Consider the following 25,927-nt stretch of genomic DNA (forward strand, 5'->3'; position numbering starts at 1 on the left):
AATGAAACGTATTTGGGATTTTTTTTTCTCTGACTGGAAGGAGGCACCGTGGTTGATAGAGATGACGGTGGACTCTTCACACTGTGTACTCTGTCCAACACAGACCATTGGACCTCCTGTGCCTGACTCTGTGTTTTGCTCTTTTCCCTTTGACAGCTCTTCACCTCACAGGCAAAGAACTTCTTGCTCCTGACAACTGTGGCCATGCCAGTCTTCAGCAAAAAGAATGAAACAGTGAGTGGTCACTCTGAGAGGTTGAAAGAGTGAATAGAACTTGGAGCTACTGGCTGGTATCTTTAGACTAGTGATTCTTAACTTGGCCAGGCACCAGAACCACCATGGGGGGAGATTTAAATGCATATTCCTAAATCCTGACCCAGACTATCTACACCAGAATCTCTAAATGGTAGACGAACTGCCCATACTTTTCCAAAGTCCCCCAGTGGTCCTACTCCAGTCACCTTGAAAGCAGTCCACTGCAATGTTCTTGGAGCCATGAGCCTTGAAAGAGCTAGAGAAGTCATCTGTCCAGTTTCCAGCAAAATCACACTTAGCTTACCAGTTTTGACAGACTCTAACTTGTTTGTAATGGCTTCTATTGCAAAATTTCCAGAACTTTCCATCCTTTGTCTTGTCAGCAAGTATTTCCATATGGGCATGAATAAGCATCTGAAGATTTTCTTTTTAAAATTAAAAAAAAATCTTAATTGTGATTTTAATGAAAGTTTACAGAAAAGTTGGATTTTCATTCATTCATTGTTGCAGTTTGATCCCGTTCCCCTCTTCCCCCATTCCCTCCCCTAGTCCTCTCTGCAATGTAACTCTTATTTTGTACCATTGTCTTACGAATAATGCCTAATCATATATTCCTTTTAAACACTTCTCTCCCTCATCTGTTCTGACATAGTGTACATTATCTGTCCACTCTTTCCTAGTCTCCTGTCAATGCCCCCATGACAGTTCCACTTCATAACAGTGTTATTATACATATTTGTCCTTTTGAGACTGTGACATTTCACTCACCATAATGTCCTCTAGGGTCACCCAGGTTGTATAATGTTGTATGAGGGTTTTTTAGTGCTGCATAGTATTCACTTGTGTGAAAATAAATACCCATAGTTTTTCTATCCATTTTTTTGTTGATAGGCACGTGGTTACTTCCATTTCTTTGCTATTGTGAATAACACAGCAATAAACACGAGTGTGCATACATCTGTTTGGATGGCGGTTCTGGTTTCTTTAGGGTATATTTCCAGCAGTACAATTGCTGGGTCAAATGGTATTTCTACTTCCCAACTTTTTGAGAAAGTGTCAAATCGCCTTCCATAGTGGTTGAATCACTTGACACTTCCACCAGCAGTGAATAAGGATTGCAGTCTCTGCATAACCTCGCCATCATTTGTTGTTTGCTGCTCTGTTGAATTTTGCTATTGTTGCTGGGGCAGTTGTAGATTCTTACTCCTAGGATCCTGGTCCTTGAGCTTCTGCTGTGAATATAAACACTTTATCTAACTTTGCATAGTATTTCATTCAGTTATTACAATTTAAATATTAATATTAAACATTAATCTTCCCAGCAATTAATAATGCTTCTGAGACCTCTCCTGACAGGTTCTAGGCCTTTACTCCAGGGAGCTCTGCCAAAAATATAATGGCAGGGATGAACCATCTGAGACCTATCAAGTTTCCACTTTTGAGCTCTGGAAAGGCCTTGGGGCTCATCTGGCCCTGCTGATGGGGAAGTCGTGCATCTCCTGACTTGGTTTCTTTCTTTCTAGAGATCTCATGGAATCCTTCTGGGTGTAGTAGGCTCTGATGTGGCCCTACGAGAACTGATGAAGCTGGCACCTCGGTACAAGGTGAGCCTGGGTCCTGAAAGATAGTCACAGACCCTCAGGGGCTGTCCCAGGCAGTAACAGGACCTTTTTCCTAAGCAATGATAGTCAAGTTGAGATCTTGGCTCGGACCTCTCCATCTGGCCTCCCAGAAGTGTCATTATCAAGTATGAAAGCAGTGGCCTAGACTCCTGAGCCCTTTGCCACTCTGTGATTTGCTCTTTGGCCTTCAATGTTCTTTTCTAGATTTCTCCCTCAGTGTCTCAATCTATTTCTCCAAGCTATTCATTCCTGTCCTGTGAGTGAGATTCTATATACAAAGCACCTACAAAATGTGACGGTAAAGAGAATTATTATTATTATTGTTATAAATAATGGAATGTGTAAAGAGCTTCAAAATTAAAGTGTAGATTCCTCAAAAAAGTTAAAATATGAAATTACCAGTTATTGGTTTTGGTGCCATAGAGTTGAGAATGACTCACTGCGACCCTATGAACAACAGATCTGAATGAACCCTTTACTGTCCTGTGCCATTCTCATTATTTCAGGCATACTCAAGCCCACTGCACGAGTCACTTTGTCAATTCACTGGGTCAGGGTCTTCCTCAAAATTATCAGAAGACTTAGTATTTTCAGATACAGAGATATAAATATAGATAGACATAATATTGAATATACCATGGACTGCCAAAAGAAGAAACAGGTCTGTCCTAGAGAGGGCGAAACCAAGATACTCTCTGGAGGCAAGGATTTTGACGCTCTGTCTCACATACTTTGGGCATATTGCCAGGAGGAACCAGTCCTTGGAGAAGGACATCATGCTTGAAAGGGTAGAGGGACAACACAGGAGAGGAAGACTCTGGATGAGATGGCTTGACTAGGAGTAAGTGTGTCAGAAACAGTGATACTGGCTCAAGTTAGGTCAGGATTCAGAGCTGTTGTACACAGGGTAACAGGCAACTCAGTGGCACAAAAAAACAAAAATAATTAAAAATTAAAGCAGTATTCATAGCAGCATTATTCACAATACCCAAAAGGTGGAAACATGCCAAGTGTCCATAAACTAACAAATAGATAAATAAGATATAAACACAATGGGATATTACTGAGTCATAATTAGAAATGAAGTTCTGATATATACTATGATATGGATGAACCTTGAAAACACTACACTAAGTACAATAAACTAGACACAAAAATACAAATATTGTATGATTCCAATTATGTGAAATATATATCTAGAATAAGTACATTCATAAAAATGGAGCTAGATGCAAGGTTGACAAGGGCTCGGGAAAGGAGTCCTGATAGCACAGGGGTTAATTATTTGACTGTTAATTGAAAGGTCAGTGATTTGAACTTGCTGGCCATCCCAAGGGAGAAAGACGAGACAGTCAGCCTCTATAAAGATTACAGCACTGGAAATACTCTCAGCAGTTCTACTCTGTCCTACCTGGTGGCTATGAGTTGGAATCAATTTAGTGGTAGTGAGTTCCCTCAGGTAAGGGCTGGCAAGGTGTAATGGAAATAGAGAGTATTGCTTCAGGACACTAATTTGCATTTGGGAGGGATGAATTAGTTTGGGCTATGTTGTTGTTAGGTGCCATCGAGTCAAGTACGACTCACAGCAACTCTATGAACTCTAGGACCGATCTGAACCCTGTCCTATCCTGAGCCATCCTCACACTTCCTGATGCAATAGAACCCGCTGAGGCAGTCACTGTGTCAGTCCACCTGGTTGAGGGTCTTCCACTCTTTTGCCAGCCCTCCACCCTTCCCAGCATCATGTCCTTCTCCAATGAATAGACCCTCCTACCAACATGCCCAAAGGATGTGAAGCAAAGCCTCATCATTTTTGCCTCCAAAGAGCACTCTGGCTGCGTCCTCTCCAAGACATATTTGTTTGTTCTTGTTTTGGCAATAGATACAGGTAATAGGTGCAAACCAATCTGAATCCAATTAATGTTGCTAAAGTGTATTTTTAAAATTATTACAACAGCATTTTATTTATATTTTTGCCATATTTTTAAATGTCAGGATCAAACATTAAAGGGTATAATCCTGTCACTGGCTCAGTAATCCTTGTATTTGGAAAACTCTGTGCTATGAGCACCATCTTTCACCACAATAAGGCAACAAACTCTGACCAAATTCAATAATCCCATACAAACACCATGTCCCTCATTCTTTGTCTTTGGCAGCTAGGAGTACATGGATATGCCTTCATGAACACTAACAATGGCTACATTCTCTCACACCCTGACCTCCGGCCGTTGGTAGGTATAGATCTTATTTGCCTTGTGATTCTAACTATGTTATACCTGAGATGATTCATAAAAGTAATTCTGGAAAAAAAATAAAAAATATCATAATAATAATAAAAAAGTAATTCTGGGGGATTGTATACCAATGAAGGGGTTTATCTTTTGTTTTTTAAAGAGAGAAGCAAACTGGGCTGGCGGTGGGGGTTGGGGGGGAGGATAGAGAAAAAAGTGCAACAATGAATGAATGGAAATCCAAAATCTCTGTAAATGTTCATTAAAATTAATAACATTTTTAAAAGTCATTCTGACAATGGACACATATGGGGCTTCATTTAAGTGAGTCAAAACTCTAATATAAAAAAAAAACACAAAAAACCCAAACTCTACTATAGACATTATGAGAAAAAGTGTATTCAAGTTATGCTCCCTGTTTTAAAATCATTTACAATTTAGCAAGAGAGACAAGGCAAGATAGATAAAATGAGCAAACCAGAGAGCATGTAATGAAGTGTGCAGTCATGTGGCCATAGAAGGACACAACCACTTACATTCCCATCACAGCCTCAGTGGATGGCTCCATATTCCCTCTGGAGTCTGACATTCACGTACGCCCAAGTCCAGGCCTCCACCAAAAGGGAGTGTTAATACAGAGTTAACAATGAAAATGGCAAGACAAGTGTGAAGAACCCTCAGCGCTTGTCTTACTTTGTGTTTACTTACAGCTTTTGTGTTCTTGACTCTCTTCCCCCTTTCCTAGCTCTCTCTATCTTGATACAGAAGCTGAGAGTTATGTGGTCAGCTGAGCAACAGAAGGCTTAAGAGGAAAAGTTGCATAGTCTTATCTAAAGGGTCAGCTTTCAAGGGTAGAGGCTCCCTACTGCCCTAGTCCTGGCACTTGGCCACTATCTCTATCCACCACCTCTCAGTACAGTTGTTAGTAGGGCAAAATTGAGTTTAAAAATCCTTGAGAATTTTCGTTTTTCCCCTCTCTCAGTTTTCCAGGGAATTGTGGATAGCAGCTGGGGGGTGGGGAGGCAACAAGTAGCAGAGCATCTTTTCTCTCCTTGTTTTTGGCTTTAAAGAACAAAAATACATTTTTGTTAACTGTGATTTTAACAAAAGTTTACAGAAAAGTTGGATTTTCATTCATTCACTGTGCACATTTTCCTCCCTACCCATCCCCATCCTCTTAAAAAAAATCATTCATTGTTGCATCATTTCCTCCCTTCCCCCACCTCCCCCTGTTCACTTTGCTATGCACCTCTTATTCTGGACTGCTGTCATACAAATAATGCATAATCATATATTCCTTTTAAACAGTTCTTTCCTTCATCTGTTTCAAAGCAGTGTTTATTATTTATCCCTCCTTTTCTTAGTTTCCCCCCACTCCCATGTTGAGTTGTTTACCTTTTTCTTGTTGAGGTGTTAGAATATTCTACAAATTTTAGACATGAGTCCCTGTTTTAGAACAGTGGTGTTAGTATTTTTCCTTTTCTGACTGAGATATTTCTCTCAATATAATGTCCTCTAGCTCATCCATGCTGTGTAATATTTTATTAGCTCCTTGTTTTCAGTACTGTGGAGTATTCCATAGTGTAAATATACCAAAGTTTTTCTATCCATTCATTTGCTGTTGGGCACTTGGTTTGCTTCAATCTCTTTGCTATTGTGAATAATGCAGTAATAAAAATGGGTATGCATATATCTGTTTGGGTGGCAATTCTGGTTTCTTTAGGGTATATTCTTAGTTGAATCCTGGGTCAGATAGTATTTCTATTTCCAGCTTCTTGAGAAAGCATCATACTGCCTTCCATAGTGGCTAAATCATTTTATACTTCCACCAGCAGTGAATAAGGGTTCCAATTTCTCCACAACCTCACCAGCATTTGTTGTTTGCTGCTCTGTTGAACTTTGCTGTTGAGATGATATCTCATAGTTGAGATGATATCTCATAGTTGTTTTGATTTGCATTTTTCTGAGAGCTAGGGATTTTGAACATTTCTTCATGTGTTTGTTTGCCTCTGAATGTCTTCTTTGGTGAAGTGTCTATTTATATTCTATGCCCATTTTCCAATTGAGTTAGTTGTTTACCTTTTTCTTATTGAGGTGTTGGGAGTATTATACAAATTTTATATATGAGTCCCTTACCAGATACGTCATTACCAAATATTTGTTCCCTGTCTGTGGCTTTCCTAGCCTGTTGGAGAAGTTTTTTTTGATGTGCACAGGGATTTGATTCTTAGAAGGTCCCATTCATCTATATATTTTATTCTCTCCTGGTTATAGGTTTTTCAAAACGCTTGGAAGACTGTTCATATTGTGAATTAGGTCTTCTAGAGTTCTTCCAAGCTTTCATCTGATGAAGTTTAACGTCCTTGGTCTTACTCCTAGGTCCTTGATCCACTTTGAGTTAGGTTTTGTGTATGGAGTGAGGTGTGAATCTTGCTTGAGTTTTCTGCAGAGAGTTTTCCAATTTTGCTGACATCACTTGTTAAAAAAAAACAAAAAACAAAAAAAACACTTTTGTTTCCCCTCTTAACTCATTTTGTCTCCTTGTCAAAAATCAGTTGATCATAGGTAGATGAGCTGATTTCTGTGCTCTCAATTTTGTTCCATTGATCTATTGTCTGTCTTTGTACCAGTATCATGCTGTTTTGACCACCATGACTGTGTAGTAGGATTTGAGATCAGGGAAAGAGATGTCTCCTACCTTTTTTCTCTTTTTCAGGAGTGCTTTACTTATTCAGGGTCTCTTTCCATTCCAGATGAAATTGGAAATTGTCTTTTCAATCTTATTGAAGAATTGAATTGATATTTGTATTGGGATTGCATTGAATTTGTAGATTGCCTTTGGCAGAATTGTCATTGTCACAATATTGAGTCTTCCTATCCATGAGTATTATATATTACTCCATTTCTCAAGGTCTCAGAGCATCTTTTCAAGAACTAACAAGGGACTCATATGACCCAAGAATGATCTGGAGAGTTCAGTCTAATCACATTCAATCCCATTCACTTCAAATGGAAACTGGATGTTCACAGGCAACTAACTGAGCTCCTCAAGGCAAATCATAGGGGTTTAGAATAAAAAGAAAGCTCGTTGCACTGGAAACCACTCTGTCTACTGTGGTTTTCCAGTTAAGATTCTTTTAGACAAACAAGCATCTATTTTAATCACCTATCCACTTTTAGGGAGCTCTGGTAGCCTAGTGGGTAAGGAGTTACATTGCCAATCCAAAAGCAGGCAATTCAAATCCACCTCAGCAGGGGAAAGATGGTTAATCTTCTCCCATGTAATTTACTGCCTATGAAAACCAGCCAGAAGGTCAGCTATGGTCAGTTCCAACTTGATGGCACACAACAACATAATTAATGCCATTAAAAGTCATGGTGTTACAGTGATTAAAGTACTCAACTATAACAAAGTGGTCTGCAGTTCAAATCTCCCTGTCACTCCACAGGAGAAAGATACACTGGTATACTTCCACAAAGATTTACAATCTTGGAAACCCTTTAGAGCAATTTAACCCTGTCTCACAGGGTTCCTATGACTCAGAATCAGCTAAGGGCAGTGGGTTTTTTATGTAGTATTGTTCTCTTGTTGTTTTCTATGCACAGAGCCCAGGGGAGGAGGACACTGAACATCATGCAGAGCCACCCAGGCGATACATTTAGAAACAAGGTGAACAAGCATGGGCCGTGGGAGGCAGGCTTCATGGCATTAAGAGGATGAGGTGCCCTCATTTCTGGTGGGAGGATGTGCTCGCTTGTTTGATAATTCCACAAGCTGGCAGGGAACTGAAACCCACCACTCACATATGTGCAGAAACTGGCAGATTCTGTGATAAGGACTGTCTGACGAGGGACCTTACCCAAGGGGATAGGAATTTTAGGTTAGGCCATTCAAAGAACTTCATCAGATGTCAAAGTGGTATATAATACTGGCTCTTAACTTTAGGACTTACACCAGAGCCTCTAAACTCGAGATGTATGACTGTCCTCTACCAGTTGTGTTCTGTGGGAGGCAGCCCCAATGCCAGCAAAATGACTCACTAGGGAAATAAGAAAGATGTGGATCCTACAGCACAATTATAGAATTAAGAGACACTGGTCAGAAAATCACCTGTTATCTTCCACTTAATTTAGAAAAATATAGGGTTTCAACCAATAAATTCATATTACGTATCTCACCTTTTAATATTGTGAGGAATGTTACAAACAGTGATGAAATGTATAGTGTAATTAAGGAAATAGGACTTACATAAATGAAACAATAGATAATTATACAACACAGAACACAATTATGTAACAAAAGCTATGAGAAAGCCATTTTAATGCGCTTCCTAAGGAAAGCACTATCAATTTGAGATGGCTATTAAGGAGATGGTTTTTTAAAAAGAAAAAATAAAAGTAAACAAAGAGATGCCTAGTATTAAACGGAAAGAGAAACACAATAAACATACTTTCTATATCAATACCCGGAGATTGAGCAATTAACAAAATGAAATAATGGCTTTCACGTGAGGAGCAAAAGGTAGTCTTTCAGGTAGTAACAGGATTTCAGAAATGACAGTGAAATACTGCATCTTACTCAAAATGAACAGATTGAACGTGAAAGATGGCAGGGCATCACCATTTGCCATGAGGATGGACATGAAGAATAAAGAATAAAGAACCAAGAATAAAGGTACCATTTTGGCCTGAGTGAGGAGGAAAGAATGCAAGTCGGTTCTGTAGGGCAGCTGAACAACAGCTCACCTGTGTCAAGTGGGAGATAATAATGAGACTCAACATCCACACATCTGCTGAGAGTTCATGCTACTAAGCTCCTAAAGACAGTCAGTCTCTGTCTCTCTCTCTCTCTCCTTGTTGTTGAGTAGGAACTAACTCATTGCTGATCCTCCAAAAGGTTTTCAGAGGCCATAAATAAAAATATAGAAAAAGAGCTCCCATCTTTGTCCTGAGGAACAGCTGGTGGATTTGAACTGCCCATGCAGCATAACACACAACACACTCTGATTAATTCTTGGCTTATCTTGTAATAAGTTATACTAGAGTGCATTATATGTCAGCATCTAAAGACATGAAAATGAGGACATAGGAAATGCAGGTAAGCACCTCTCTGAAAAGGCACAGGGTGTAAGAATAGCACAGCCTCTCACTGCCCCAGAGCAGAAAGCCCATAGGTCAGCCTCATGGTCCCTCTACAGTCACACCAACAGCAAGAGGTTTGTTTATTCATTGTTGTCTCACTAACTCACAGTTGTGGTACTGAGAATGGTGTTTATTAGGGGAGTAAGTGGGAGAATAGGGGAGGCAGGGAATATTACCCCAAAAAAGTGTACATTTTAGCCTAAGTTCCAAGGTTTAACTCCTCAATTAGTCAAGGGTATGGTTTCAGTTCAGCAATGAAATACAAATTATCCAGCAAGGTTTGCCTCAGAGCAGTTATAAGCCAGCTTCTCCATCAAGCATCCAGCCAAAAAAAAAAAAAAAAACCAGTAAAAACCTTTAACTATGGCCTTTATTTCAAGGCTCCTCTGCTTATACCTTGCCACAGCCTCTCCACCACCAGAGTCTCACTCTCAACAGGGTCTTGCTCCCTGAAGACTTGTCCAGCGTGGCAAGCACTCTTTTTCTTATCCTAGTCTCACGGGTTTTGATGATTTGCAAGACCATGTGTTTGCAGTTAAGTTGGCTGGAGACAAGAGGGAGCTAACTAATGGCTAAAAAAACCAACTTTTTGACTAACACCACAGTTGGATAAAAAAAAAAAAATCAGCAATTCACATTGACTAGCCACTTTATGGAAGAAATATGGGCAGTCAGTCTCCTCTTATAAGGAGTTACAGCCGCAGAGCTCTGATGGAGGGCCACCATGAGTTGAAATAGATGCAAAGATAGTATTATAAAGGTTGGGGGGCAATGGTTACCCTTTTGAAATAGAGTTACCAACATGGAAATGCAGCAGACTTTATGGCATATAATGTGATATTATGCATCCTAGCACATGAGAAAGCAAACGATGGTGAGTGATGATAGAAACAGATGAGTAAAGGGATAAGAAAATTGAACAGTCAGAACCAGAAAATAATAACATTCAAAGAACACTAATGACTGTATGTCAAGCTGGAGGAAGGTCTCTATCAGGCACTGCAGTATGTGTTCTTGGCTCTGTTCCATTCAACAATTCTATCAACAAGATGAAAATACAGCAGATGCAACAGACTGGAAGGTATGGCAAATGCATTAAGTGAGACATTTAGTATTTACAATGTATTCTTCTAAAACAATGGGCTGAAACTAATAAGATAAAATACATTAGGGATGCATGGAATGTTCCACCCAAATACTCAGTACTCAAATAACAGAATGGAGAGTCCAACAGTATACCCTGTGAGAAAGATTAAAGGAATTTAATTAAATGAAAATTCCATTTGAACCAACAGAGCAGTGTAGTTCCCTGAGAAGTTAAGCAGAATCACAGGTAGCATTCATAGCTGTGTGCTCTTAGTCTGGAGTTGTCACATCTCACACTACACTGGTCATACTTTTTTTGGAATATTGATTTTTGTCTTGAGTACATGATAGAGGTGACATTGACAAAGTGGAACACATTCAGAAGACATTGAAACATTTGCAAATTGAATACAGTCTGGAGAAGTGCAGTCTTAGGAGTGACAAGTACCTTGGAAATACCCAGGGTTGTCAGGCAGAACAAATTCTGAGCAGAAAAACCAAGATCAATGGGTAAAAGTAAAAGGGAGGCAGATTTCAACTCTGTATGGGGAAAAGTGTTCCAGCAATTAGAGCTGTCTAAAAACTATGACAAGATGTCTCACAAAATAGGGAGTTTCTCATCACTAAAAGGCCTGAGACCATCTGTCACCATCGTTGGCAAGGGAAGCTCTGCCTTGGATGGGAGGCTGGCCCAGATAACCTTAAGAAATCACTGAGATGCTTTGCTTTTTATAAGGCTTTAGAAATAAATCATAATGAGTGAGGAGGGCTTTGTGCTAACCTTGTGTTTATCTCCCTGACCTGCTCACTCTAGTACAGAGAGGGGAAGAAACTGAAGCCCAAACCAAACTACAACAGTGTGGATCTCTCTGAAGTGGAATGGGAAGACCAAGCTGAAATGGTGAGTGGGCAAACATGGGAAGGGGAAGCTAGTTTAGCACTTGTTCCAATAAAAGAGTCAGCCACATGGCATCTAAGCTTTGAAGTCATACTGTCTGCTTTGCTCAAACAATACAAAGTCCCAGGGCTCTTCTTGCTCCAACACAGCAGCAGTCCCTACCATGAAGAATCATTTAAGCTTATGAAAATGTAATTCCTTAATCACAAGTGTTACTAAAGATGAAAGATGTATTGGCTATACGCTATAGAGATTGAGTTTCAGGAATGTTTTAGCCTGACTTTTGGTCTCAGTACCTCATCCTCGAGGGAATTGTTTTTCAGCAATATGACATTATACACAGTGTACTAGTCCACTTTGGAGCACTAAATTGGTGAATGCTCAAAATCATAAGCCAAACAGAACCTACAGTGTCATTTTGCTCAGATATAAAAAGGGAAGAGGGAAAAGAGAAAAACCAAGTGTTCTAGAGACCACCTCTAATATTATTGCTGTTGTTGATTACCTTCGAGTTGAGCACAACTCATAGCAACCCTATGAACAAAAGGCCTGAAGCCTATAACTATCAACATTTATCAAAATTCATAGAGTTTCCTGAGGCTTGTTGTTTAGGAAGTGGATAAAGCTCAATACCTTCCACCCTCCAATATAAAGTGAAGAACTAATACCCTTGTCCTTCCTCCTTAAGCTGAGAACAGCCATGATCAATGGAGAAACTGGTTCTCTGTCTATGGAAGTGAAGGTGCCACTGGACAAAGGGGTAAGGTAACAGGGAGAGAGCCTGGGTCTAATCATAGGAAGGCAGTCTTTCATTTAATAGAAGTTCGGATGGTGCAAGGAACTTTGACTTGATTGAATTAGAATTTAGGGAGACTGGAGGATTTGATTAAAGAGTATGCTTCAGAAACATCTCACAAAGGAGACACACTATTCTTTCTTTCTTTCTCCAAACCCACTATCATCAAGTCAATTCCAATTCATAGTGACCCCACAGGACAAAGTATTTTAAGGCTGGAAATCTTCATGGAATGCTTATCCTGCAGAATGATTGGTGGGTTCAAACTATTGACCTTTTGGTTGATGACTTCGTGCTTAACCACTTCATTCCAATGGCTCCTCTGCTGCCTGTCATTTGGGCATCTTATTGTTTATGATTTAAAGAGGGAAGTGGACTTTAATTTTGCAAATGGTGTGCAGCTCTTTTAGTCTGCAAATGTCACATGGGAAGATGATTAAAATATTATTCTCTAAAACTGATTTTTATCTACTGTACATACAGATAATCAGGAATCAACACCCTCATTGATATGACTACCTTTAAAGACTTGGATGTCATTTTTATTAGATTTTATTTTACTGAAATTTACAAATCTCATTTTTTTTTCAGACAATCAGTAAGTGGCAATATTTGCCATTAATTGATGCAACTGACTTATTACAATGTCTAAACAAACCCTCCTTGTATATATATTTTTTTACATTGTGTCTCATAAAACCAATCACCACTGATCTATGCCCACTACTACCCCATCATTTCAGATCCCCACTGAATCCAGTTTTAAAGATCACTCTATCTTCTCACTTAAAAGGTTCTAATGTATCTATGGAATTGTCATTGTCCCTTGACATATTTAAAAATGTCACCTCCTCCCTCACAGCCACCCCCACCTCCTCCTCCTGTTGCCCATCTGCCTCAGCTGAAAGCACACAGGCATCTGTCTGCAACAATTAGACTCAAGTTCTTCCACAAACATAGACCTCCATAGAAGCCAAACAAGAAAGCATTAGGAAGAGAAAACAGTATCTTGCACCCCTTTCAGACCCACAAACTTATTTTCACTGGGGCCAGAATCTGTGACATCTGATGATGTCCTAATGAGTTATATGACATCTGCTCGGCTCTTTTGTAAGAAGGGCCAACATCAGTGATGTTAGGCTGTAAAGGTGTATCACATCTCCTGATCCAAAAAATGTTCTAATACTATTTCTGATTTAAAAAAAAAAAAATCCTTGCAAGCACCCAATCTCACCCCAACCAGATACCTGCTTACTTGCTCAGGCCACTCTCAGCCAATTCAGCCTTGCTTTCATGTTACAGTGGAAAATGTACTATGCACATGGCATATGGCAACTTAAAGACAGATCTATGAATATGGCTGTAGCATATCTAAGGTGTCTGGGTGGTATAATTCATAACCTGTCAGGTTGCTAACCAGAAGGTGAACAGACAGAATCTACCAGTTGCTCCATGAAAAAAAAAGAGTCATCTTCTCTGTAAAGATTTACAGTCTCAGGAATCCAATAGAGAGTTGCTGAGTCAGAACTGACTAGGTGGCAATAGGTTGGTTTTGGGGTCATAAGTGTACTAGGGAGCTCTGCCAGCTTAGTGGTAAGGAATTGTACCAAAAGAAGAGGGCTGGCATAGATTGGCAAAGAAACAATGGTCTTGTCTGTCATCTCTGTGGGAAAGAGAAGGCATGTGGGAGACACAGAGAATTTAGTAAGGAACAAATTGTAGAATACTGGGGAAGAGTAGACTCAGAATAGTGAGAGGCTAGATGTCACTGTAGTGGCCTTCATGTCAGCAAAATGTCCTATATGCCATGTAGGTTCATCAACTTCTGGCCAAGAGGGCTGTTGTTGTGTACTGTTGAGTTGGAACTGACCCACCGCTGACACTCCAGTAGGTTTTCAGAGGTAGTAAAACACATGGAAGGAGCTTTTCTACTTTTCTTCTGTGGAGCAGCTAGTAGATTTGAACCATGTGCCTTTGGGTTGGCAGTGCAGCTCCTTATCACTAAGCCACCATGGAGTAGATGGAAACAATGAATTCTAAAGATAGAAAAGAAGTGCTATTCTAAAGAAACTCTTGGGTCATCTTTGAGGTTGGAGAATGGATTTAGAACTCATCAGGGCCAGGGCCACGGAGAGAATTCTATTCTTTCCCTTCCCTCAAAATATGGGCCAACCTGATTTCCAGTGGCAATTCCAGTTGGCAATGGTTTCCAGTGTTATATAATCATCATCCGTTTTATGTGCTGCTACAGTTATCCTATGTATTCTAAATCCTAACCACAATGAAGTTAATGAGCCAGGGCCAGTGGCAGTTATGCTAATGAGACAGGATTTAATCTATAGGATCAGGTCATATCTTGAGTCAACCTCTTTTGAGATACAAGAGATTAAACAAATGAGCAGAGGTCAGAGGGACCTACTACTACCAAGAAAGAAGAATGAGGAATAGAGCATGTTCTTTGGGCCTGGGATTCATAGGCTGCAAGGGAAAACTGATGCCAGGACACATGGAGATCTCCAAGGAATGCCAGGCCCACAGAAAGTGAGACAAAGACCTACCCCCAGAGAGAGTAGAGACAAAGCCTGCCGCTAGAACTGGCACTCAGGTGGTGCAATGACTACTAAAACTGTTAACCAAAAGGTTGGCAGTTTGCACCCAGCAACACCCCAGGGGAAAGATGATGCCATTTGCTCTGCAATGATTACGGCCTAGGAAACCCTATGGGGGTCTATCTACTCTCACATGGAGGCTGCTATGAGTCAAAGTCAACTTCATGGCATCAAAACACAACATAGTATGTCTGAATGGTGCAAATAGTCAAGTGCTCGACAGTGAGCTGAAAGGATGACTATGTGGACCCATCCCAGAAGCACCTCAGTAGACAGTCCTAGTGACCTGAGTGTGATCTGACTTTGCACACATGGAGCTACTAGGAGTCAGAATCCACTCAACACCAACAAACAATCACAACACAGTCATTCTCTTACGGACCAATTTATAAAGTGAGTATAGTCTGTCTTTCATCCTTTTCTTCCATTCTTCTGTGGCCTCGTGCTGCCTTCAAATGTCTCAAAGCAGAATCCTAAGCAGAGCCAGGACAGCCGGAAATACCCCTAAAACCTCTGTTTATCCCTTTAAAATGTGTTCATTGGTGCCGATAAAACCACTCAGGTAATATAGTTACAATTCAGAAAAGTCTTCTAGAACTGTGCTTGTTTAAACATAAAGCAGTGACAATGATGCTCATCGCCATGACCATGGTGGGTATTTCATAGCGTACAGGTGGTCATACTTTACTACTAAAATTCCTGTTCTTTTTTTAAATTTTATTTTATTAATTTTAATGAATATTTACCATCTTCAGGTAAAATTCCTGTTCTTAACTGCCATAAATGCAACTTTGGCAGAAGCAACCCTATGCACAAGACAGTGATACTCTGCTAAATTCTACACCATCTCCATGAGCAGCTATAGATCAAACCATGGGGTTCGGTAGGCTTTTCACAGACTGATTTATAACTAGTATATCACTAGGTACCTCTTCTTAGTTCCCTTTCCGCTGAAAGCTCTGCTGAGCATCTGTTCAGCATCAGAGCAATGCTCAACCAACCACTGGCACATGGGAGATGACTACGTATGAGTACACTGACTGGAAATTGAACCCAAGTCTCCACACAGCAGGTGAGAATTCTCCCACTGAACCACCACTGCCCTTTTTACTACTAGCAGCTGATATTTATTAGAAACTGGGTTAAGCATTCTAAAAACATTTGCCCCTTTAGCATTCACAACCCTATAAAATAGGTACGAAAAACTTGTCTAGTGTCATCCAGGAGACAAACTGCAAACTCCACATGGATATGATGTTAGAAGATTGATACATTAGGCCTTTCTGTATGATTGTCTTAGTTACCTAGGACTGCTCTAACAGGAATACCACAAGCAGATAATTTTAACAAACAGAATACTATTTTCTCATGATTCAGGACAGGAGGAGTCTGAATCAAGTGAATCATCTTGAATGAGAGATACATTTAAATTGTTGTTTTCAGGTGGGGGTTTTTATCCCACTGGCTCTTCCAAGCCCATTTGGAATAGAGCAGGTAAATTCAAGCAGAAAGTCACAGTTTTATCATCTTGAAGTACCAGAGAACAGACTGTGGACTGCCTTATCTGGAAATGAGGAAGAATACCCAGAAACAAGACAAATACCAAGGAGCTACAAAGAATATGTATACATTAATAGCAAAAGTCTAACAATCCAATGGGCAAAGTACTTGAATAGACACTTCACAAAGGAAGATATATACAGGATGTCCACCAAAAACATAAACAGGATGTGCATGAAAAGATCCTAAACAGAACTAATCATCAGGATACATGAATGAAAACTCACCAAGAGATTACATTTCACAGCCTTTGCAATGACTGACATTTATAATCACCAGATTTGCTCCTTACTATCCCAGAACACTTGATCATGCTTATGCGAAACCTATACCAGGAGGCAGTCATCAGAAAAGAGCAAGGAAGATGGTTCAAAATTGGGAAGGGTGTACACCTGGGATGTGTCCTATCTCCATACCTTTTCAATCTATATTCAGAATGGATTATTCGGGAGGCTGGGCTCTAAGAGAAATGTGGCATCAGAATTGGAGGAAGGTTCCTCACCAATCTGTGTTATGCAGATGACACAATCCTACTTGCAGAAACTGGGGAGGACCTGAAGCACTTGCTGCAGAAGGTCAATATGGATGAAGCTCAGTATCAAGAAAACAAAGATAGTGCTCGCTTCGGCAGCACATATACTAAAATTGGAACGATACAGAGAAGATTAGCATGGCCCCTGCGCAAGGATGACACGCAAATTCGTGAAGCGTTCCATAAAAAAAAAAAAAAGAAAACAAAGATACTCACCAGTGGGCCAACTGGCAGCATTGTGATGGACGGTGAAGGGATTAAGGTTGTAAACAGCTTTAGTTTGCTTGGCTCCACAATCAACACTCTTGGCACCAGCAGCCAGAAAATTAAAAGACATATTGCCTTGGGAAAGTCTGCTGTCAGAGACCTCTCCAAAGTACTGAAGAGCAATGATGTCAGTCTAGAAACTAAGGTGCACCTGATACAGGCCATGGTCTTTACAATCATTTGCTATGCATCAGAGAGAGCTGGACAATGACTAGGGAGGATAGAAGGAGAATTGATGCCTTTGAACTGTGGTGCTGGAGAAGAGTATTGAATGTACCATGGACTGCTGGGAAAATGAACAGGTTCATCCTAGAGAGGCTGAGACCAGGCTGCTCCTTGTAGGCAAGGATACTGAAGTTCCGTCTGACATACTTTGGACATGTTGAAGGGCAGGATAAGTCCCTGGAAAGTGACATCATGCTTGGGAGGTTGGAGGGACAGTGCAGAAGAGGAAGAACCCCCATGAGATGGATTGAATCAGTGACTAGGGTAATGGGAGTAGGTGTGTCAGAGACAATAAGATTGGCACAAGATAGAGCAGGGTTTAGGGCTGTTGTACACAGGGTTGCTATGAGTCACAGACAACTCGACAGCGGCACATAACATTACAGGTACCCAGTGGCTGTGGCACTGACCCTGTCCATGGTGACTCCATGTGCACCGGAGTAAAATTGTATTTTAAAGGGACGATTTTTCAGATGCGAATCTGCAGGCCTTTTTTCAGAGGTGTCTCTGAAAGGACTCAAAGCTCTCATTTTCTAATTAGTAGCTAAACCGTTAACTATATGCATCACCCAGGAACTTCAACAATGACTAAACTTCAAAAGACTGGCAACACCAAACGCAAGGATGAAGAGAAATTGGAATTCTCATACATCGTAGGGTGGAAAGTAAAATACTCACATAACTTTAGAAAATTATTTGTCAGCTGCTTAGGAGGGCGGAGGAGGGAAAGACTCTCTATGAGGTAGATTGATTCAGTGACTGGGGTAATCGGGATGGGTGTGTCAGAGGCAGTGAGATTGTCACAGTGCAGAGCAGGGTTTAGGGCTGTTGTACATAGATAGGGTCGCTGAGTTGCAAGCGACTCAACTGGCACATAACAACAACAAACACACATTTAACACAAGACCTAGAAGCTCCCTTCCTAGGTGTCAACAATGAGAATGGAAAAAACCAAACAAAGAAACATGTGCATAAGGAGACTCTTTCCAGTCTGTAGCGACCCACCTACCCTAGAGGAGCGTGCAGGGCTCTGGCCAGTGGAGTCAGAAGGTTTTCCGTGCATCTCCTTAGGGTGGAGCTTTAGCAAGACAATTTTCACCTTAAAGATACCCACAATCTCGTGAGACTTCTAGCCTGCTTTCCCACTCACACCCGGCACCCGGCACACTGCTCTGCGCCTGCGCACGTCCTTCAAAGCAGAAGGGAAAGTTGCGCTTGGAGGAAGCCGCTTCATTGGGTTTGGGTACTTGTCACCTGTCCTTTTGGAACTAGTTGAAGCACCACTGAGCTGTTGGCGGAGACACTTCACCCCCTAAAATGCCTCGAATTATTATCAAGGGGAACGTGTGGAGGAACACTTGAGAATGACATCCTCGAAGCAGCAATAATGAACTATGAAGGGATAAACAAGTCTACGATTGTTTCTGAGCCCCGGTGGCCTAGAGGTAAGAAGCTGCGCTGCAATCCCAAAGTTTTGTGGTTTGAATCTGCCAGATACTCCGAGGGAGACAGAAGGGCAATCTCCCTTGCACTTATTACCTCTGAAAACTTGCTGAAGGGTCAGCTATGGGTCGTTTACAACTCGATGACACACAACAACAGGATTGCTTCACTGCTACCCAGAAAATCAGCAAAACAGGAAAAGCCAGATGGTATGAATGATTGAATCCAAGCATTAAGAAACCGAATGGGCCAATGAAGAAGGGAAACTCTTGCTTTTGCCTAAATTGATGCCAATTCAGTGGTGGACCGTTGCCCCAATATTTGGAAGGACAGCTGTGCAGTGCTTGGAACACTATAGATTTCTTCTGGATAAAGCAGCCCCAAGAGAAGATGAAGCAGAAACAACAGATGATCCATGAAAACGTAAACCTGGAAAAATAGATCCAATTCTAAAAACAAAAACATCACTACCTGACCCAGTTGCTATGGATGAGAAGAACTTGAAATGCTTTCTGAAGTTAAAGCCTGCCTGGCTAATTCAGGGAAAGAAGGCCAAGAAGAAAGCAAGAGAGAAACACTTGGAAGAAGCAAGCCTTCTTGCCGCGCTCCAAAAGAGAAGAGAGCCTTAAGCAGCTGGCATGCAAATTCAAGAGAAAAGAGGTGATTATAATGCCGAAACCCCATTTGGGAGGGGGGAAAACCTGATCTTGGATTTCATGATACTTCTAGGAAAGACTCCCAGGCTTTTGATGCAGATTTCAGGAAATTACAGCCACAAGACCTTGATGAGGAGTCAAAAGTCTGAAAATGAAAGGGAGAGAGAAAAAGACTAGCAACATCTGAAAAAGAGAATCTGATTTACCATTATCTCTTCTTCCAACTAGTGATGTTTCTGAATTTAATAAAAAAAGATGCAAACTAGTACTTCCTGGGCCTGAGATTTCACAGGTACAGCTTCAGGAAGTTGTACAAGTGAGCTAAGCAAGTGAAATTGCACGTCAGACTGCTGAGGAATCTGGCATAACCAGCTCTGCTTTTAATACTCTTCTGAGTACAAGCTACCAACAACAGCGTAGCTCTTAGAATGCCATGGACACCAACTTCTTGGGACAGGATTTGCAGGAAGCCCAGAGCCTCGTGGCCAGGTAGTTACACAGAAAGATTCAAACCATGCTGTTGAGTTGATCTGACTCCTGGTAACCCTGTAAGTCAGAACAGAACTGTCAGTGCCACTGCTGTAAGTCTTTAGGGAGGTGTTCCGCCTCATCCTCCCTCCCCCACCCTCAGGGTGGCTGGTGAGTTGCAGCAACGCAGTTCAGTTACCAACAAAACCCACCTCTAACCCACTATTCCTCTGGGGCTCTTCATGACTGGATGCTACCAGAAACTCCTGTAAAACCTTGAAACTCATTGCCATCAAGTCAGAACCAACTCATAGCTGACCCTACAGTAGAGTTCAGCAGGTTTTCAATTGTGTGGGAGGAGATTGCCCATCATTCTCAGCACCTTGAGGATTCCAGCTATCAGGTATTGCCTCTAGGGTAAAAGCACAGCTTCCTACAGACTTAGCAGAGTTCCGTATATATTTATCAAAATGAATACACTTAACATCTGTGCATTTTTTCGTGCAGAAAAAAATGATACTTTTTTCAGTAATACTTAAGATGATTTCTAGTTCTGACTCTCAACCTGGCATTACCTTGGAGCACTAGCTTCTGACGGCAGTCACTACTCTGACTGATTACTGTTGTTGTTGATGATTGCCTTCAAGTTGAGAATGGCTCATAGCGACCCTATAAACAAAGGCCTGAAGTCCCTCTACAACTATCAACATTTGTCAAAGTTCATAGAGTTTCCGGAGGCGTATTATTTAGGAAGTGGATGCCACTCCTGATTCCTCCCCCTGAAACCAAGACATCTCTGATATCTTCTATGATAAAAAACTGAGAGGCAGGGTCTGATTGGAGCAGAGGCAGAAAATCACCAGTGAGGTGCTACACACATGCATAACCATTGCTGCTTAGGCAATTCTGACATGTGGGAGCCCCATGTGATACAGAGTTTAATCTTGGCTGTAACCTGTACAAAGCATTTCTTAAACTAATTCACTTCCATGGAGTTACTCTCTGTGTGAGTTCAAACTGTCAACTTTTACCTTAACTGCCAAGTGCAAATTCTTTGTGCCATCTAGGGAACAGTTTGTTCTAAAGCCAGGTTCCTAGAAAGTAACCCTTACCTCTTTCCTTACCCTCTGTATTCCTTATATCTTACCCAGTTTCTCTAAAATGGACAAAGAAAACCCAGAAAGGGAGTAAGAACAGTGCCTGAACCAACTACAAAACTTTAATTTCCCAATGACATTGATGTGTATGCAGACAGGACCCCACACAGAGCACCCCAGAGCCCAGAGCAAAGGATGCTTTTCCCTATGATCACTGCCACTGATTGAAAACACACTCACAACTTCACAGTAACATTTTGCCACAGATACTATTGTTAATCCTGATTTACAAGTGAAAACAAATAGTTTAGAAAGTTAAATAACTTACCCAAAAGCCCACAATTTATACGATTCAGAGCTACATTTCAATCGACAGTGGATTTATACCCAGTCTTTGCTCTTAAAATGAACCTCTATGGAGTTGATTCCAGTTGATGGCAAGACCAGAAGTAGAGCACTAAAGCTTTCTTCCAAGAAGCCTCTGGATGGATACAGACCTCCAACCCTACAGTTAGCTATCAAGGCCATTTACCATTTGCACCACTCATGGATTCCCATCTAGGATCTTAGCCACCATGATGCCCTAATTTGTATAAATTTAAAGGAGAAGTTGTAAAAGGGTGACATGGCCTATGATGGGGTACAGTGGATGAGGAAATAGTGCCCCATTCTTCCTTGGTGGATCGTACAAAGATGAGCTTTAGAAATTTTAGCACCAACTGACAGTCTCTGAACCCTGGAGACATTGCCTTCATCTACACTGCACCAAAAAATGGCAGCCATTAGCCACTTTGGTTATCTAAATGTAAATTTATATTAACTCTTTAACATTTTACATAGTTGTTCTGAGTCACATTTCAAGTGCTCAATAGTCACTTATAGTGACTCTAAGTCACTATAAAGTAGTATCCTATAGCAGACAACATGGATCTAGACCCAGTTCTTAAATCTGGCCAGGTTCCAAAGAGTTGTAATTTGCAAGGCCTTAAGGTAATTATGCCTTCAAATGTTTCAGATACAGTGCATCAGTGGTGGTCAGAGAAGCACAGAGGGAGAAGGGTGGACAGTGGTCAAGAGGTGAGGAAAGATCCCAGGGATTGGGTGACAAGGTAGGTGTCCAGATGTCAAACACTGGTCTCTCCAGCAAGTACCTTGCTCTTTTTTGTTTTTCCAGAAGCGAGTCCTTTTCATGATCAATGATTACTTCTTCACACACATCAATGACACACCTTTCAGGTGAGAGTCTCTCATTTTATTTGCCTAGGACAGATGTATGAAACAGGAATGCCAGAAACTTGGAGTAGAATTTTTCTAGTGTGGGAGATATGGAATTTTGTCCTATTTAGTTGGCAATATGGTGGTAACAGTAATACTTAGTTTGTGATATGGTAGTAATAGATCAGCATTTAAGAAACTTCAAGTCTAGACGTATTTTGCCAGTGTAGCCTAGTTCAAGAGTGCAGACAGTAGAGTCAAAATGCTTGGGTTTGACTCCCAACTGCACTACTTACAGGCTGTGTGACCTCAGTTAAGTTACTTCACCTCTCTGTGCATGAGAGCTCCTAATCGGTAAAATGAGGAGATAATAACCAGGAGATTGAGGTGAATATTAAATGGCACAATCCAGTTAAAGCAAACGCCTTATTGCAAAATAAAAGGTACAGGTTTAAAATATTTTTGTTCCCTCAAATTCTATAGAAGTTTCATTCTAAGCATTATACAAATTAGGAAATACATAGTCTCTGAATTATCTTTCTCTCTAAAAATGTGGTCCCCTAACTGACCACTAGAACAGAATACCTGGGGAATTTTGTGAAAATACCAGCGACCAGGCATTCCTCAACCAAACCAATACAGTTGGAATTTCTGAGAGTGGGACCCAGCACTTGTATCTTATAACACTCAGTAGGTGATTTAAATGCTCAGGTAAAGTTGAAAATAATCCTTTACTTGAAGATTCAAGTATTGGATAATTCGATTTGCCAGATGGGAAAAGAATTTTTCATTTGTGGAACATCCTACAAGACATGGAGGGCTTTCTATATTCCAGGAGATTCCTGTGAAATTCAGGAAATGTCTTGGTTAAAAGGTTAACTGAGATGCTTCTTGGTCTAGAGAATTCCAGCATCATCCTCAAAAAGAACAGCTAATGTGAAACTATAGATGTTGCCTCAGTTTTAGATGGGACAGCCTGTGAGTCAGAGCCAAAAGGGGCCTGAAATGTGTGCTGTGTGTCAAGGGTGTAAAAGCTCATAGAGCTAGGATGAGGCAGAGACTAGGAAACAGACAGGAAGATGGCTTGTTGCATGTGGCAGATACATATGTGTCTCTGCTCTACCCACAGTTTGGGAGTGGTGCTGTCCCAAGGCCACGGAGAATACATCCTTCTGGGAAACACATCAGTGGAAGAAGGTGGGTCGGATCAGGTTGTGCTGGTCAGTTCAGAGAAAAGAATGAAATCTCCTAGGATCCTAGCAAGGCCAACCCCCAGGGCGAAGAGTGGGGTCTCAGAGCACCAGCTGCCTGTGTCCCAGTGCCCAGCCATGCTGGGCCAGGCAGGCAGTCCTGCACCAACCAACAGAGGCTGACAGTGCAGAGTCAATTCTGGAAAGATTTGCTGAGCTGAAATAGAGGGCAATCGAAGAACTGTGTTGCTTTGAATAATGTAATCAGAAAGCTAGAAGCAAAGATTAAAAAAACAGGGGAGACCAGGAAGTGTAAGATTGCTTGTGGAAAATGAGCCTGAAAGGAATGACTAGAGATGGAGAGAGGACAGGAGAGGATTCTGACTGTGGCTGCCTGAGAACTTGAGAGAACAAACCCTATACCCAGAGGTCAGGTATCTATCAGGAAATCCTGGTAAAATCTGGTTAATATTCTACTCAATGTTCACATTACATCAATTCTCACTATAACATCCTTTGAATGCATCTCACCTCTCCATCTTTCTGCTACCACTGTAGTCATCGTTGTCTCCCAGACGACCATGATAGCTTCCCAACTGATCCTTCCACCTCTTTTTTCTTCTCTAAGCTTTAGCCAGAGTGATCTTTCTAGTAATACCTAATGTAGTTGTGTCACTGCTTGAGGACTTCTAATGGCTTTCTGAATACTCACCATCCCTCCATACTCTCCGCTTTAAGGGCTTTCCATATGCTCTTCTCTCCCCCAGAATGCTCTCCTCTCCATCCTTCAGTCCCTTATCCCAGTTCACTTTAATCCACTCCTCATGTCCCAGCTTTGATGTCAGTTTTCTGGGAATCTGTCCTTGGCAGATTTGCTCTTCCCCATCCAGACCAGGTCAGGTGGCCGGCCAGCTCTGTTCTCCCAGGTAACTACTCTATCTGTCCTTTCTTTCCTGTGTCCATGACTGCTGGGATATTATTCTTCCCCATCTTTCCCTGACCCCCAAACAAGAGGAATTTTTAGTTTCCATTACACTGACTATCCTCACTGGCATTTCTTCCTCCACCCAGGTATTTCCAGGCCATATCATTCAAGGAACAGAAGGATCTTGAGACAAGCTAGAAGTCAGGGGCTTGGGATCATGGGATTGGCTGAGTGCACTGAGGAAATGTTCCTCACTCTGTGTCTAGTTATTTTGTGTACATGTCCGTCTGATAACCCTTTTAATGGCTTCATAGCTGATCCTCTTCACTTTCCACAATTCCTTAATTTAGCAAAGTCTTGATTGAGCACTTGTTTATTATTGAGCTTGAGTAGGCGTTCAATAGATGGAAGCAGGAGTTAAGAAGCATCTGCTTCCTAAACATCAGGCCTCTGAGGCCTCTGGAAACTCTATGAACACCGAGAGACAATAGTTATTGAAAGGCTTCAGGTCTTTTCATAGGGTTGCTCTGAGTCGTGCTCGACTCGATGGCACTCAACAACAACAACAACAGGCATTCAATAGAGCATTTGTTCATTCAGTCAACAAACATGTGCTGAGAACATGGCCAGTGCAGAAGCCGTGTTGGACAATGAGGCTTGTAGACATGAAGCAGACACGGCCCATCTCCAGCTCATCTCTAAACCACCATTTCGCTCAGTTAGGTACAATAAAGTCAATGAGACTGAAATCGCCGATTTAAAGGCATTAATTCCTGAGAGAGAAGAATTAGACATGGTCTCCTTACAGAGAAGATCAGTTGTTCCTAGGATAGCTATGAGTTGTAGTCAATTAGATGACACCTAACAACAACAAAACTCAAGGGCATGGTGTCTAAAGAAAGCATTAGGACATGCCTATGATAACTTGATGGAAGAGGAAGAGATGACTTATGGCCAGGTAGATTATTGAAGATTTTGTGTTTAAACCTTGAAGGAAGGATAGTATTTGGACATGAGACATAAGAGGGACAGTTATTTCAGGAAATGGAAGTAAAATGGGCAAGTTCATGATCCATGACTGCTTCTTTACACTGATCTAAGGACAGTGCCTGGACAAAGGAAAGAAAAAAAGCCAGGCCTCTTCACAGTGCAGCTGTTGCCAACAGTGCACGATGCACCGGCTGGCATGGGTGCACGTCGTACTGAGTGCCGACTCTCCTTTCAGGCCTTCATGACCTGCTGCACCCGGACCTGACCCTGGCCAGTGAGTGGTAAGCAGGGACTCATGCTGGGTAGAGAATGAGAGGGGAGATTGAGGACCTTTGGAAGCTAATACTATCTGTCTTGGGTTCCAGGATCTACTGCATCACCGATATCGACCCAGATCACCGGAAACTCAGCCAGCTGGAGGCCATGGTCCGCTTCCTGACAAGGGAAGACCCAGATTTGGAGTGTGAGTTCCACCTGCCCACTGAGGCCCAACTGGTGAACTTCCCCAATGGAGTCCTAAAGCTCAGAACTTAATAGGAGGGGGAGGCTGCCTGGTGGGAATCCCTCTGCTCTGCCACAGCCACACTGGAGTTTCATCCCTGAAACTCAGAGCAAGGGAATTTCCAAAGAAACAAAGCTGAGCCAGCTTTACTATGGAGCCAAGATGGTGTCTAAGTGTTCATGGAGCTGTGATGAGACAATTACATTGCCATGTCA

General features: G+C 41.5%; 1 protein-coding gene and 1 pseudogene across 1 annotated transcript in view; both read left to right on the forward strand.

Moving 5' to 3' along the window:
- CACNA2D4 (calcium channel, voltage-dependent, alpha 2/delta subunit 4) overlaps window positions 1-25,927 on the forward strand; it is a 146,747-nt gene that overhangs the window by 30,745 nt on the left and 90,075 nt on the right. The window contains exons 15-23 of the mRNA XM_006891375.1: window positions 157-234; window positions 1,779-1,859; window positions 4,037-4,111; window positions 11,154-11,240; window positions 11,926-11,997; window positions 22,065-22,126; window positions 23,235-23,302; window positions 25,446-25,491; window positions 25,576-25,673. Coding sequence (XP_006891437.1) covers window positions 157-234; window positions 1,779-1,859; window positions 4,037-4,111; window positions 11,154-11,240; window positions 11,926-11,997; window positions 22,065-22,126; window positions 23,235-23,302; window positions 25,446-25,491; window positions 25,576-25,673 — 667 coding nt within the window. The remainder of the gene's footprint in view (window positions 1-156; window positions 235-1,778; window positions 1,860-4,036; window positions 4,112-11,153; window positions 11,241-11,925; window positions 11,998-22,064; window positions 22,127-23,234; window positions 23,303-25,445; window positions 25,492-25,575; window positions 25,674-25,927) is intronic.
- On the forward strand, window positions 18,544-19,818 carry LOC102860398 (annotated as a pseudogene).

This window comes from Elephantulus edwardii, unplaced genomic scaffold (genome assembly GCF_000299155.1).
Source record: "Elephantulus edwardii isolate Elephantulus edwardi_28Jun2011 unplaced genomic scaffold, EleEdw1.0 scaffold00096, whole genome shotgun sequence".
Classification (NCBI taxonomy): Eukaryota; Metazoa; Chordata; class Mammalia; order Macroscelidea; family Macroscelididae; genus Elephantulus; species Elephantulus edwardii.